This window comes from Gracilinanus agilis, chromosome 1, assembly GCF_016433145.1.
Source record: "Gracilinanus agilis isolate LMUSP501 chromosome 1, AgileGrace, whole genome shotgun sequence".
Taxonomy (NCBI): Eukaryota; Metazoa; Chordata; class Mammalia; order Didelphimorphia; family Didelphidae; genus Gracilinanus; species Gracilinanus agilis.
Window position 1 is genome coordinate 15,091,057 of NC_058130.1, and position 15,050 is coordinate 15,106,106.

Consider the following 15,050-nt stretch of genomic DNA (forward strand, 5'->3'; position numbering starts at 1 on the left):
TACCTCATACAGTTTGTCCAATGCTTAGTAGGTATTCCACATTTAATGGTTGATGGTCCTGTGGATAAAATGACATAGTAGATAGAAAATAACTTGAACAATTAGATTAAAAAGATCTTGAACAATAATTAGCCCCAAATGAATACATGGTAGTGCTAATCGGCAATATTGTGGTTATTGAAAGATTTAATTGCAGTGAACAGAGATGGTTTCTGTGTTGTAAATAAAACCAGTTTTCCAAAACTCAGCTCTGGAAACCAGCTGTTTCCTGAACAATAAACTCATACTTTGTTGATAGGAAAATCCCTTAGTGCTTCACTCAATGCTTATAAGACTCTTACTGTGCTCACCCTGGCCACAGTATAACAGATTAAAAGCTACCAAATGAGAATAGAGACAGGCTTCTATAGGCAGGCAGAAATAATGTTGACAAATGACAGCAGACAGTCAGCAAGGGCTGAAACTGAAAAACCACCCAAAAGCCCAACTTTAAAAGTCCAGGAATCTTGGGGGATTCATGGAAGGGGCAAATAGCCCTAGAGATCCCAATGCAGGGATGATAGCTCTGAAGGTGACAGAAAAAGGCTAAATTATGTTCAGGAATTTTTTTGGGGAAAAAAAAAAAGACAAACCAAAAAATCTTTTTCATCGTTTTTGTTTCACCTACATTTCTCAATATATACCTTCCTTTTACCCCTCACAGAGAGCTACTCCTTTTTAACAAAGAATAAAATGGGAAAACAAAGATCAGCCAAAGCAGCCAGTAGCCACAAAACTTGACTGGGAGCAAAGAAGAGATCTTTCCATCTCTACTTTAAGGCCAGCCTTGTTTATGTGGTTTTAGTTATTTTGTATATGATTTTCCTGATTTTCTTGATTTCATTTTGCATCCATTCATTTCTATTTCCCCATGTTTTTGTTTTTCATGTTGATCATTTCTTATAACACAACAATATTGTATTACATTCCTGCTCAACAACTTGTTAACCATTCCCCAGGAGATGGAATCTGTTTTGTCAACATTTCTTGCTACTAGAGAAGTGCTGTTTCAGCAGCTTTTAAAGGTAGAGGGAAATGTGGATGAAAAAGTTTCCATAAAAGTGGTGAAAATGAAAACAAATTACAGCAAAAAATTGAACACTTCAGGGGCTTGAGCTTTTAAAAAACGACTGGCTTTTCAGCATGGTTGATTCTTAAGAGGTTCTGATTGGCGAAGTTAATATTATACATAGAACTTGGAAAAACTCAAGATTTTAAAAATAATTCATTTAGTCTGACTTATGAGCCTCAATATATAAACTTAATTCAATTGTTGTGAAGTAGAAAATTTCATGATGAAGATCAGGAGCATTATAATAAAATCTTGAAGTTTTTTCAGGATTGGATACTTTGAATGCACTGCTGAGATATTATTATTAACTGGTTTCCCAAACTCCAGGATTTCTCTTTGAATGTAGTCAATTAATTGATTAGGCTGAAAATTGTGATTTTCCTGTTAGGGCCAAAACACCAAATTTAAAGCAAAATATTATTAGTTACTGCCTTCTGTCAGTTATAGTCAGCAATATGGTTAAATTTACTTTTCATCCAGAGAAAAAACTTCCTTTGCTACACAATATTATTTTCCCCTGGCAAGAGTAATATTCTCATTTGCCATAGTTCTTCTTCTGTTTAATGAGAAGACCTGTATTCTAATGCTGGCACCAGCTCCTTCAGGTATATCTTCTCTGATTTCCACCAAGCCTGATTGGCTGCTTCTCAAGGAGGACGTCCAGGGGAGCTCCCATTTAGTTGGATGAGATGGCCTCTGAGGGGCAACTGCTGCTGAGGCCAAGGCCAGAATCCTGGCCAGTGAGTCTACCCTTATTCTCATAGAGTGGGTTTGGATTGTTTCTTCCAAAATGATTCTTAGGAGAGCTTATTTTTCTTGTTGGCTTTTGTGTCACATTTTTATGTATACTGTAGCCATTTGCTTAATGTAGACTTTTTAATGTTCCTTTCTTTTTTTTTTTAAGCAGCTTAACTCTCAAACTTAGCATTTATGGCAGTATGAATTTTATCACTCTATTCAGAAATGACCACTAGCTTCCATTGGGTCTTCTAGTCTGCTGAGGAAACAGAGACTCTGAGAGGGTCAGAGTTGGGGCAGGGGGGACACGGACTTGAAGCTTTGAGCTTTCTTATGCCTTGTTCAGTGCTTTCTCTACTTGGCCACAATACTTCTCTATAGCCTCAATATTTGTTTGACACACATGCCTCCTGTTCTTGTCAGCTCCATCACCCCCTTCTCTGCATTCAGGGTAGGGAGCCATGCATGTTCACAGCTTTTCATGGTTTGGAAATTTGATTTGTTGACCTGGGACTAATCTATTTTAAAAAAACAACCACTTATTTTTGGTCTTAGTTTTTATAGTAGGTTTCAGTTCCAAGGCAGAAGAGTAGCAAGGATTAGGCAGTTGAGGTTAAGTGACTTGCCCAGGGTCACACAGCTAGGAAGTGTCTGAGGCCAGATTTGAACCCAGGACCTTCCGTCTCCCGGTGTGGCTCTCAATCCACTGAGCTACCCAGCTGCCCCATCTTATTCTATTTTAAAACTCTTTTAGATAGTATAACTAAGACATTTCATCCCTTAAATTCTAGCACTCCTTGCTTGAGTTTATAATCAGTGCCCATAGACTACGTGGTAAAGTGGGGAAAAGCATTGGCTTGGAAGACAGTTCAGCTTTGTTGCTGATCTATTTATTGAACAACTCCAGCTTAGTCATTTGTTTAATGTTTTACAAATACTTTCATTTACATAATATCCTTGGCTGTAGTAACTGAGAGGTAAGTGTTATCCCCTCAACCCCCCCTTTTTTTTGAGAGATGATAAAACAGAAGCTCATGGAGTTAGTATGTGGTAGTCAGGACTAGAACTCGGGTTTTAAGACTTGGAGTCCAGTGTTCATTTTACTACATACACTGCCTCTCATTGTTTAGAAACAGTATATTTTGTGAAGTATTAAGCTTATTAGTTGATTCTGGAGTTTACAGTCTTATAAATGAATGAAAATGGATGTGTACATGTAAAAAAATTCTATTTTGACCCTGCAGTCAGGTGATATGCAGTCTTTTGCACAGAAGCTCCAGCTCCGGGTTCCATCGATGGAGTCTTTATTTCGAAGTCCAATAAAGGAAACCTTGTTCCGTTCTTCTTCAAAAGAATCTCTGGTACGAAGTTCTTCGAGAGAATCACTGAATCGACTTGATTTTGACTCTTCTACATTTGACCCCCCATCTGATGTTGAAAGTGAGGCTGAGGAGGCTTTGGGAAACACAGACAGTCTCAGTAAAGAGCAGCTATTTCAGCGGCTGCGTAGGATGGAACGAGGCTTAAACAGTTACCGAGGAAAATATTCAGAGGTAGGAGAACGTTCTTGATTTTTTTCTTAACATTGTTTTGAGTTAAGCTGTAGAAACTTCCTGTGGTTTCAAGGAGAATGTAAGCTTCTTGAGGATGTGAACTTTTGTTTTTCTCTTTTTCTTTACAGCGTCAAACAAAATGCTTTATTATCAGTTAGGTGCTTAATAAGTCTATGTTGTCTTGATCCAGTTTCATATGCCTGTGGCATACTAGGTATCAGCCTTTGTGGCATTGGGTTAAAGAGGACAGGAAGAGAATTTTCATTGAAGTTTAAACCAACTGATTAGGGCCCTAGGTGGACTTGGGAAGTTTACAGTAAAGTTTCTTTTCATCTTTTCCCATTTCACCTTTTGTATCCTCCATCCCTGCTCCCCAGAGAGGTACCTCGTACCCAAATGTACATCTTTCTCCCTCTCCCTCACTCCAGTCAAGACTTGAATTTCTATAGGTCTCAGTTAAGATTGTGTTTTTATAAAAACTTGTTGAAACAAAACTTGTTAGTTAAATATAATAGGCATGTCCTTTCTAGTCTCCAAGGAGAAAAGATTTAGGTAGCTATAGCCTCTCATCTTCTTTGCTGACCACCTATGCCATGTGAGTCACCCAGTGATCATGTCTCCTTTATCTTTAGTTTGTCACACCTCCCCAAATTTGAACCCGTTTCTGGGGACCTTCTGTGTAGAAGCTTTCAGATATATTCAGGTGGCTGGAAGGGGCAGAGGAGAGCCTTACTGTTCTTATCAGTTAGGAAGTTTGCTTCCTATCTCAAACCTTTCCCCTCTCTTGTTACTCTAGATTCTCAAGGGCAGGATAATGGGATCAGAAAGAGGGAGGGTGTTCCTCTCTCTCATGGCTACCAGTTTGTCCAAGAAAAAGTTCTTCTCTGGTTTTTGGAGGCAGGAGGGAAGGTCTTGACTCTAGGCACGTTTATATGGTACCTGGAAGTTCATCTGTGTTTACTTCCTGCATCCCTTCCTTTGTTTGTCCCTCTGACTCTCCTGCCATCTAGTGGAGAATTTTTGGGAAAGATTGGACGTTTTCCTAAAACCTTGTCAAGAGAAATGGAATCAACTTCTTCAAGCCTCAATCTCTCCGGAGCCTTCTCACCCCTCTAGATGAAAGGACCAGATAACTCATTGGAGTCAAAGGATCACCTTATAAATTCTTAGCCTTCTCTGCCATCCTTACTCTATTCCTTACTTTCAGACTCTCCTTGTCTGCCTGCCTATATGCCTGAACCTCCTATCCTTCCATCTTTGCTGTCATCTGAGATCTCTTCTGCTCATTGTGGCTAAACTTCATCTAAAAACTGTCTGCAACTGGAGCCTTCACTTTTTCTCCTCTTACTCTCTTCCTTCCCCCTTACAGTTTGGCTTCTGACTATAACATTCCACTGAAACTGCTCTCTGCAAAGTTACCGATGATTTCTTAGTTCCCAATTCGTGGTATGCCCCAGAGGAACTACTCCCAGCCTTTGGTCAATCTTTATTCTCCTTGAAACTCACTTTTCAGCACACCCCCTTTGTCTTGTCTCTCTGTCGACTTGTCTTCGTACTCCTCTGTCTCCTTTGTCTCATCTTCCACATCGAGCTTTCTCAGTGGAGGTCTGTCTTGGAGTTCTGGCCTGGGCCTTCTCTTCTCCCTTTAGGTTGCTTTATTTTGTGATCTTGTTAGCTCCCATTGATTTGATGGCTATTTCTGTGACGGTTCCTGCCCCAACCTCTGCTGACCTCGAGTCTCACTCTCCAGCTGCCTTTTAGAAGTCTTGAACTGGATGCTTTTCCTTTTTAAAAGTTTCAATTTTCTTCTATTTGATTTTTTATATATTTTTTTTCTTTTGAATTTACTCATACAACCCCATGATTCAACCATATATCTTGAGCTGATCTGGGTATTTCTTTCTAAATACCCACGTTAGGGGGGATGGTATTTTTATAAAATCCAAGATTTAATTGTATTTTATTATATCCAAGATTTAATTTTTGATTTTGTTTGAGAAAAATTCTCAGGGAAAGAAACTTGTTGATTCCTTAATCCAGAGAATGAACTGTTTGCAGAGAGATGCCTGAAGCACCTTCATTTAATCAAGAGATCCAGAATGAACTATAAAATACCTAAATTTTCCTCTTACAATGTCCAGTAGACATCTTACGGAACTCATTCTCTTTCCTCCTAAACTCTCCCCCTCCTACTTTCCCTATTACAGTAGAGACCAACACACCCTCCCAGTCCCCACCTAGGAATCATCCTGGACTTCCCTTCCCCCACATCTAAGCTGTGGCCATGGCAGGTTGATTAAACCTCTGTAGTATCTCTTGAATTCGTTTCCTTCTGGCCTCTGACACTGCCCCCACTCTGATCCAGGGCCTTATCACCTAATGCTTGGACTTTGCAGGAGCTTCTGGGGGGGTCTGGTCTCTCCCTACTCTAGTTCACCCTCCAATTGATCACTAACGTGATTTTCCTAAAACTCAGGGCTGATCACTTCCCATCTGTGCCTCTGCTTTACTTAATAAAGTCCGTGGCTCTCTTTTGTTTCTTGGATCAAATATAAAACCCTTTGTTTAACTTTCAAAGACCATCATGGCCTACTCCCTCTTACCTTCCCAGCTTTCTTACACCTCCCTCTTTGCCACACAAGACACCCCAATTCTGGGCTCTGGGAATTGTCTTTACTTGAGTCTCCTGTGCTCTTCCTTCCTCATCTCTGCCTGAAGACCCAGCTAACATGCTGTCTGACACAGGAAGCCTCCCCCAGTTCCTCTCAATTCGAGTGCCTTCCCTCTGTGACATTCACTTGTCTTGTTTATAGTTTGTGTATATTTGTTTGTTGTTTCTTCCGTTAGAGTGAAAGCTCCTTCAGGGCAGGGACTGTCTTTTGCTTTTTTAATATTTATTACTTAGCACAATGCCTGGTACCAGTGTTTCATGCATGTTCAATGTTTGGTTAGTTGATTGAAGAGAACTGTGCTTATCAAATCTTAGTTGTAAGTTGGAGTACCTGAGTTTTCTGTAGAATTTTGATCAAGGGTTATAGTACCGAAAAGGACCCCAAGAGATCACCTAGAACCATGCTTATCCTTCGGAAAGATTAGTCCTTAATCCCACTTGGTAAATGAGACCTTTAGAGATGAAAAAATTTGCCTTCTGTCCGCTGATTACACCTGCATGATTCAAATGCTATGCCTGTTCAGCTTAGTGTTTGACAATATATGCTTTGGCCTATTAGAAACAAGCTTTCTTTAATATGTATATCACTTTTGATCAACTTAGAATAGTTTCTTTAAACTGTTACCTTCTGTCTTAGTGACATTTGTAAGATAGCCCAGCAATAAGGGCTAAGCCATTGGAGTTAAGTGACTCACCCAGGGTCACACAGCTAGGAAATGTTGGAGGCCAGATTTGTAGCCAGGTCTTCCTGACTCCAGGGCTGTTTCTGTTTCAACTTAGAATATTTTACAATTACTTTTTAGAATAGTTAGTATCAGAGGCAGCTGAGGAGCTCAGTGGATTGAGAGCCAGGCCTAGATATATGAGGTCCTGGGTTCAAAACTGGCCTCAGACACTTCCTAACTGTGTGACCCTGGGCAAGTCACTTAACTCCCATTGCCTAACCCTTACCGCTCTTCTGCCTTAGAACCAATATTTAATATTGATTCTAAGATGGAAGGCAAGAGTTTAAAAACAAAAAAAAAGAATGATTAGTGTCCTTTATTTAAGGAAACCCCATTTTTGGGCAGGTAATTGACTCTTTGTTTGCTTATTTTAGCTTGTTACTGCCTATCAATCTGTCCAGAGAGAAAAGAAGAAGCTACAGGTAAGTTATTTCTTAACTATATTATAGTCATAGAATTTTATAGTTGATAAATGAGATAATCTAGGGATTATTTAATTTTTATATACATAAACTCCAACTAAAACTCCACTTTTTTAAGACAATTTTTGTTAACTTAAAAAAACAAAAGCAAAGGCTCACTGTTCACAGACCTAAATTGAAGAGAATAGGTTTGGGTTTCACCTCCTGAGGGACTCGCATTCACTAATCTGAATGGGATTTGGGGCCTGGAGGGTGTCTCCCTGTGGATTGCTCATATAATGTCAGGACAGAGGAAAATCACCACCCATTTCTTAGGTATTTTTTTTTACCATACAGCAGCTCTGAGGGAATATTTAGCCTACAGAGATTTTAAGACCCCCCTTTCCCCACCCCCCTCCCCACCAATATGCTTGTTGAATGAGTGAAGTGAACCCTCCAACCCTAGGTACAGTCCTAGGCCTTCCTCCATTTCTATTTTGCTCTGCATGAAATGACCGTTTCTCAGGGTGGGAGTGTGTTTCTGCTTGTGAAACTGACCTTGTATGTTTGGAGAAAAGTCGTTATGTCCAGGCAGCAGTGGGACCTGAGCTCAGGAAGGCATTTTGACAGGAAACAAAGTGGGTTGTATTTGCAATATTTCCTCTGGAGCTGTATTTTGTTATTGTGAAAGAAAATAAGTGCATAAATAGGATTAAGTTTTTCAAAAATTTTGTTTTATAGCCACATCAGAAATGCAGCTATTTAATTGTCAGAAAATTAATGGAAGTTTTATTTCAAAAAAGGTCTTGAGAGTAATAATATGTTTTCTTCTAACATTGCTTCCTTTTTGTAACATATTCATTTTTATTTCAGTTTTTGACTTTTATTATTATGAATAAAAATTAGAATTAAAAAATGAAAAGTTTTATACATTAAAAATTCATTTCAGAGTATTTGGCGAAATACGTCATGAAACATTAGAGGTGGGTTGGACTGGTTGTAGTGGAAGGAGAAATTTATTTTGGAGTTTGGTTTAACATGAAACTGATTTTCAGATTGAACTTTTATCTTTCAGATAACTTTTTTGTACTCTTTAGAGCAGTGATTCCCAAAGTGGGCGCCACCGCCCCCTGGTGGGTGCTGCAGTGATCCAGGGAGCGGTGATGGCCACAGGTGCATTTATCTTTCCTAGTAATTGCTATTAAAATTTTAAAAAAATTAATTTCCAATGGGCTAAGTAATATTTTTTTCTGGAAAGGGGTCGATAGACCAAAAAAGTTTGGGAACCCCTGCTTTAGGGAGTAGTTAAGTAGATCTATTGTGTGTAAATAAAACTTGTGAGTTGAGTTGCTTTGCACTGATATACCATGCTAATTTTTGAACTACTTTTTTTAAAGGGTCTTTTGAGCCAGAGTCAAGATAAAGCTCTTAGGAGAATTGGAGAATTAAGAGAGGTAAGTTTTAGTAATTTTGTGTTTTGAAAAGAATAATAAAAATACTTGTAATATCAGATCAGACTGAATGTTAGTACTGATGTGGTACTGTTTGCATATTCCTTACCTCTCCTGATAAACTCCCTTGGCTACAGAACATTTCCTGAAAACTACTTTTTTCTCTTTTTGAAAAAAGTTGCCTCAGATTCTCAAGGAAGGTTCAGTGTTATTAAAATGAATGGATAATAGCAATAGCTTATTCTGATATAGTTCTTTACAGTTTATAATGTATCTGGCCTCACAACAGCTTGCTAGGTAGCATAAACATTATCCTTTTACAAATGAAAAGCAACAGGCCCAGAGAGATGAGGTGATTTATTTGAGGTCACTAGATATGTGTTTGGTATTAATTTTTTACAGTATTTTTTATTGCATTAAATATTACTCAGTTACATGTAAAATTTTTTTAACAGCATTTAAAAATTTTTGACTTCCAAATTCTCTCTCCCCACCCTCTTTGAGAAGGCAAGCAATTTGATATCAATTATGCATGTAAAGTCATGCAAAACATCTTTTCGTATTTGCCATGTTGCAAAAGAAAACACAGACAAAAACGAAAATGAAGAAGAATAAAGGAAAAAAGTCTGCTTCAATTTATATTCAGTGTTTATCAATTTTCTCTTTGGAGGGGGACACATTTTTCATCATGGAGTCCCATGGCATTGTCTCAGCCTTGATCTGAGTAGTCTTTCACAGTTGATCATTGCACAGTATTGCTGTTACTGTCTACAATGTCCTTCTGCATTTCTTACAACAGAGTAGCATTCAATCATAGTAATAAGCCACAGCTTGTTTGTCCATTCCCTAATTGATGGACATCCACTCAGTTTCCAGTTCTTTGCCACCACTAAAAGAGCTGCTAGAAACATTTCTTATACAAATAGTTCCATTTCCCTTTCCTTTTATATCTTTGGGGTACAGATTATGTTAATTTGACAAATATTTCTCCAGTTCCTATATTGTACTTGTACTAGTCTAATATGGAATGTAAAAATCTAGTAGGTGTTGGGGCAACAATGACTTGGACTCTGACTTATGACCCCAAATCCAGTGTGTCTTCAAAAATAAACATCGTTTTCCTACCTGGTTCTAAATAATTATTCAGCAGTACCCACATAGTACCTTGCTGTAGAAGTTGGTATGGTTTATACCTTCATTCTGTCCCTGATTCTCTGCAGACCAGTGACTCTTGGACCTGACCTTTTTCTTCTTCACTATGAATGACCTTTGGAAAATTGAACTATGTCTGTGATTGGCTGTCTAATTTTAGCTTAGATTTGCTTCAGAATGAGCCTCTGCTGAACTGTCACAGTAGCTCATTCCTCCTCCTTTGATGAGATTGCAGATCTCTGAATTGTCTTTGAGACTAGTTATGGCACAGCTGGTTTGTACCTTCTCTTTTTCTCTGAGGTAGATCTTTTAGGTCTATTCTGGTCTAGTCTTGCAGCTCCAGGACTCGCTTTGTACTGAATTGTCCCTTAGGTGTGAAGGAAGAGAGGCCAGTTCCAGTTTATCTGGCTTTATATCAGGTACCACGTGTATTTATCTGTCCCCTTTGAGGAAAAACAGTAATGTGTCAAGCTTTAAACAAAATTTTTAAAAATTTTATTATTTTATTTTTTATTGTCATACAAAACACATTTCCAGATTGGTCATTGTTATAAGTGCATACTCATATATAGCCAGAACCCCCAAATAAGACTAAAGATACACTGATATGAAAGATGACTCCAACAGTTCTTTCTCTGGAGGTGGATAGCATTCTCCATCATAAATCTTTCAGGATTGACCCAGATTGTTGCATTATTGAGAGTAGCCAAGATTTCACAGATAATCATTGTCTAATATTGCTGTTAGTTTACAATATTCTCCTAGTTCTGCTTATTTCACTTTGCATCAGTTCCCAAAGATCATTCCAGCTTTTTCTGAAATTATCTTGCTTATCATTTCTTATAGCACAGTAGTATTCCATCACCAACATGTACCACAATTTGTTTAACCATTCCCCGGTTGATGGACATCCCCATAATTTCTAATTCTTTGCCATAAAAAGAACAGCTATAAATATTTTCATACAAGTAGGTCCTTTCCCCTTTTTTATTATCTCTTTGGGAGACAGACCCAGTAGTGGCATTACTGGAGCCCCTTGGGCATAATTCCACATTACCCTCCAGAATGGTTGGATCAGTTCACAACTCCACTAACCATGCATTAGCGTCCCAATTTTGCCACATTCCTTCCAGCATTTACCACTTTTCTTTACTGAGGTGGTACCCTCAGTGTTGTTTTAATTTGCATTTCTCTAATAAAGAGTGATTTAGAACATTTTTTTCATATGATTATTGATCTGTCAATCTTTTTAAAGCTGGTGTCGGTGAACCTACTGTCAGTTTGGGAGGTGCTTGGGGCTGTTTTCAAGTGAACTAGTCACACATTTTGTTTAATGTTCTTTTTGACAAAAGGAGGAATTTCTGAGATTGCTTTGACTAGGATTAAAGAATATGGTTTGTATCCATGGGAATATCACAAAACTAATTGACCTATACAGAAATTGGAGAGCATCAGCATCATACTTTATAATATACAGCAGACATTTACATATTCTGGATAATAGCTTCACTGTTGAAGTGTGTGCTTTCAGATTTTGATTTTTTTTTTTTTCAGTTTGGTATCAAGTGCCCAACTCCTTTACATTCATGAATTCAGGATTTATTTTGGAACATATATATTTCTAACAAGGTAGAAACACAAAAAGTCAGAGTAATTTAGATCACTGAAAGAATGGTTGGTAGCTTTATTATAATAGATTAGTTTTTATTACAATAACATGGAAGTTTTTTTCTTTTTTTAAACTTTTACCCCCATCTTTAAAGGCAGAAGAGCAGTAAGGGCTAGAGAATGGGAGTTCCCCAGGGTCACATAGCTAGGAAGTGTCTGAGGTCAGATTTGAACCTGGGAATCCCCTGTCTCTAGTCCTGGCTCTCTATTCACTGAATCACCCACAGCTGCCTCCTAATGTGTAAGCTTTAAAAGAAGACTTCAAAATAATAGTGCCTTAAGTCTGCAATTGTAAAGGGAACTTTAGTTTTAAAAAATTTATCTTTATTTTATTTTAGTAACACATTTACACAAGTTTTCCAAGGTTACATAATAAATGTTCCCCTCTTCACCTTACACTTGTAGAACCTCCCTTTCTCAAAGAACTCAAATTCTTTTGAACCAAATATAGAAGTGACACATGCCAGTCTCTCCTGGAATAGAACTAAGATAGCCAGAGCCCAGTGCTAGAGGTGCAGAATTTTTGGGAAAAGATAAGTTAACTTTGGATATGTTGAGTTTAATATGCCTATTGGAGATCCAGTTTGATATGTCCAACAGTCAGAGATGAAAGACTGGAGGTCAGCAGAGAAGTTAGGGCTGCATAAGTAGACCTGAGAATCTTCGGCTCAGAAATAATAATTTAATCAGTGGGAGCTAATGAGATCATTGAGTGAAGTAGTATAGAAAGAGAAGAGAACCCAGAATATCGTCCTATGGGATACCCAGAGTTAGTGACTTAGAAGAGGATCCAGCAGGAGTGGTCAGGTAGGTAGAAGGAGAACCAGAAGAGAGTCCTCAAAACCTAGGGAGGAGGAAGTATCAAGGAGGAGAGGGTGATTTGACAGTGTCTGAGCTTTAGAGAGGTCAGGCAAGATGAGGTTTGGGAAAAGACTTTGGATTTGGCAATAAGAATATCATTAGTAACTTTGGAGAGAGTAGTTTCCATACAATGATGAGGTTGGAAGCTGGATTGTGGGAATTAAGGGAAGAGAGAGTAAGAGGAGAGAAAGTGGAGGTAGCCTTCTCAAAGAGTTTGTCTACAAAGGGAGGCAGCTAGATGCCTCAGTAAATAGAGGGCCAGGCCTAGAAATGAGAGGTCTTGAGTTCAAATGTAGCCTCAGATACTTCCTAGCTGTGTGAACCCTGGGCAAGACATCTAATTCCAATTGCCCTGCCTTTATACTCTTCTGCCTTTGAACTGTTACTTAGTATTGATTCTAAGACAGCAGGAAAGGGTTTTTGTTGTGTTGTTGTTGTTAAAGAGTTTATCCACAAAGGGCAGAGAAGATTTAATGTGATAGCAAGAGAGGAAAGGATGAAGTAAGTATTTTGAGGACAGAGGGGACACAAGTATGCTTTTAGGCAGTTGGAAAGGAGCCAGTATGCAGGGGGAGATTGAAGATAAGTGATAGAATGGCAGTGATAGTAGGGGTAGCATATTGGTGGAGATTGGATGGAATAGGAGCACTTCATTAGGCAGAGGGGTTAGCTTTGGTCAGGAGTAAGGCCACCTTATGTGAGACAGGGGTGAAGGAGGAGGTAGTGGGAGAAGACAACATAATTCTATCAGATGAGGAAGAGGGGAGAAGAGAGAGCTCACAGTGAATGGCCTCAATTTTTGTTCTGTAAAATACAGCCAAGGTTCTCCGCTAAGGATGGAGAGCTTGAGAAAGGAGAACAGTGGGAGGTATGAGAAAGGATGCAAAGGCTTGGGAAGCACCACTGTAGAGATAGGGATGGTGAATTGAAGGGGGAGCTATAGTAGGATTGTTTAAGGCAGTTAGGGCCCAGTTGAGGTTATGTCACATACATTTGTAGTGGACCCAATCAAAACAGATGCAGAATTTTCTACATCTTTGTTCAGCAGTACTTGTGTAGGTTAAGAATGGGGGGAATAATCCAGAACTCATCCTTGGCAGTCCCAGTTGGTGAAATGATAAGGGAGTCAGGCACTCGAAAGACAAGGAAAGTCTAGAGTCATTGAAAGGGCAAGAAGGAGAAAAGAGGAGAAAGTTGCTAATGTAGCAGTGATGGCATGAGACAATCACAGAATCAGGGTTTTAGAAATCATGGTGTAGATGGAGAGTAAGGATTGTTAAGGGAAGGCCCAGGGAGAGCTAGAAAGCTGATTGTGGTCAGATAAGGAAGCTTCAGATTTTTGAGCATGGAGGTTATAGACTTGTGAACTATGACAGGATCAAAAGTTTGACTGTCTGGGTCTGAGGTGAGGTGGAGGCATAGGTCCTAGAAAGTAAGTTGGTTAATGACCTGAGCACTTAATGATGTTGGAGGGAATGTTGTTGTGTTGGGAAGGAGAGAAAGGTTGTGAGCCATGTACCAGACTCTAGGAGGGAAGGTAGAATGACGTGGAAATCTGTAGATAACTGCTAATAAGACTTTGATTGGGTCGAAGATGTTGATATTAGGGATATTTGGGGTCCATACAGAGAAAAGGTTCTTGAGTGATGAGGGTAGGAGGAGAGCCAAGAAAGAGAGCAATGGAAAGCAAGGAATATTCCCGGGTTTGTTGCTCTTGGAGCAGGTGTTCGAGAGGGCACAGTGGAAGGAGTGGGCAATATTTGGTTAGGATTTTGGGGTCAAAGGGTTGAGGGCGATTAGAATAAAGATTTGGGGGATGGGGAATGGGGAATGGGGTTTGTAGGATGACGTACAGGGGTTCAAATGTGTAGGGTATAATTAAGTGAGAGACAGTTAATGTGATGTTTTGATGTTCATTATTTGTTTTTTATTAATCATGATAATTTTAAATATGCCTTCTTCAAAATTTATTTCAGAATATTTATGATTTTATCCACATGTGTACTTCCTCCTCTGATGTAGATTGCAATATCTTTACACCTTAGCAAACAGTCTCCATATCTTGCTGTACAAGAAAAATCCATTGCATGACATTTTGCTTTTTGGTTATGAACTTTGGTGCTCCTTTGATGACAGATTGTTTAAGAAGCTGGTCACTGGAGCCATCCTTTGAAGTCTTCTTCAGGTTGTTGGCAGTCCACCAAAAGTTGCTTTCTGTGGTTGTAGCATTCAAGAGCCCTAAATTCCTTGAATAAAATTCATTCAGAAGTTGAATTGCAGAAAAATGCTAATCTGGTGACTGATCTTTGTGTACCTTTTAAGATTTTTGAAAATCTTTAGATTCTTGTTTGGAACTGTATTTTTATTTTATCCTGAATTCACCTATAATGTCTTCTCTTCTTTAGGAGCTCCAAATGGACCAACAGGCCAAGAAACATCTCCAAGAGGAGTTCGATGCATCACTAGAGGAGAAGGACCAGTACATCAGTGTTCTTCAGACTCAGGTAAATATCATGACATTTTTGAATGAAGAATGAAAGAAGAAATGTAGTCTTGATTGTTTTTCCAATTATATAATGTCCTTTTGTCCATTACATTGAAGACTATTTGGCTAGCTGACCATAAATACCAAAAGTTGTTCCTTAAGTTTTGTTTGTTGATATGATTTTTTTTTCTCCCTAACAAGGAAATGTTCATTTCATCCAAAACCTCTGCATAA

General features: G+C 38.8%; 1 protein-coding gene across 2 annotated transcripts in view; it reads left to right on the top strand.

Moving 5' to 3' along the window:
• The window catches only part of GOLGA4 (golgin A4), a 98,138-nt gene that overhangs the window by 23,401 nt on the left and 59,687 nt on the right, over window positions 1–15,050 (top strand). The window contains exons 4-7 of one of the 2 annotated variants that reach the window (XM_044657505.1): window positions 3,094–3,402; window positions 7,173–7,220; window positions 8,597–8,653; window positions 14,737–14,835. In XM_044657505.1, coding sequence (XP_044513440.1) covers window positions 3,094–3,402; window positions 7,173–7,220; window positions 8,597–8,653; window positions 14,737–14,835 — 513 coding nt within the window. Of the gene's footprint in view, window positions 1–3,093; window positions 3,403–7,172; window positions 7,221–8,596; window positions 8,654–14,736; window positions 14,836–15,050 lie in introns of those variants that run through there. The other variant, XM_044657579.1, reaches the window with a different exon arrangement.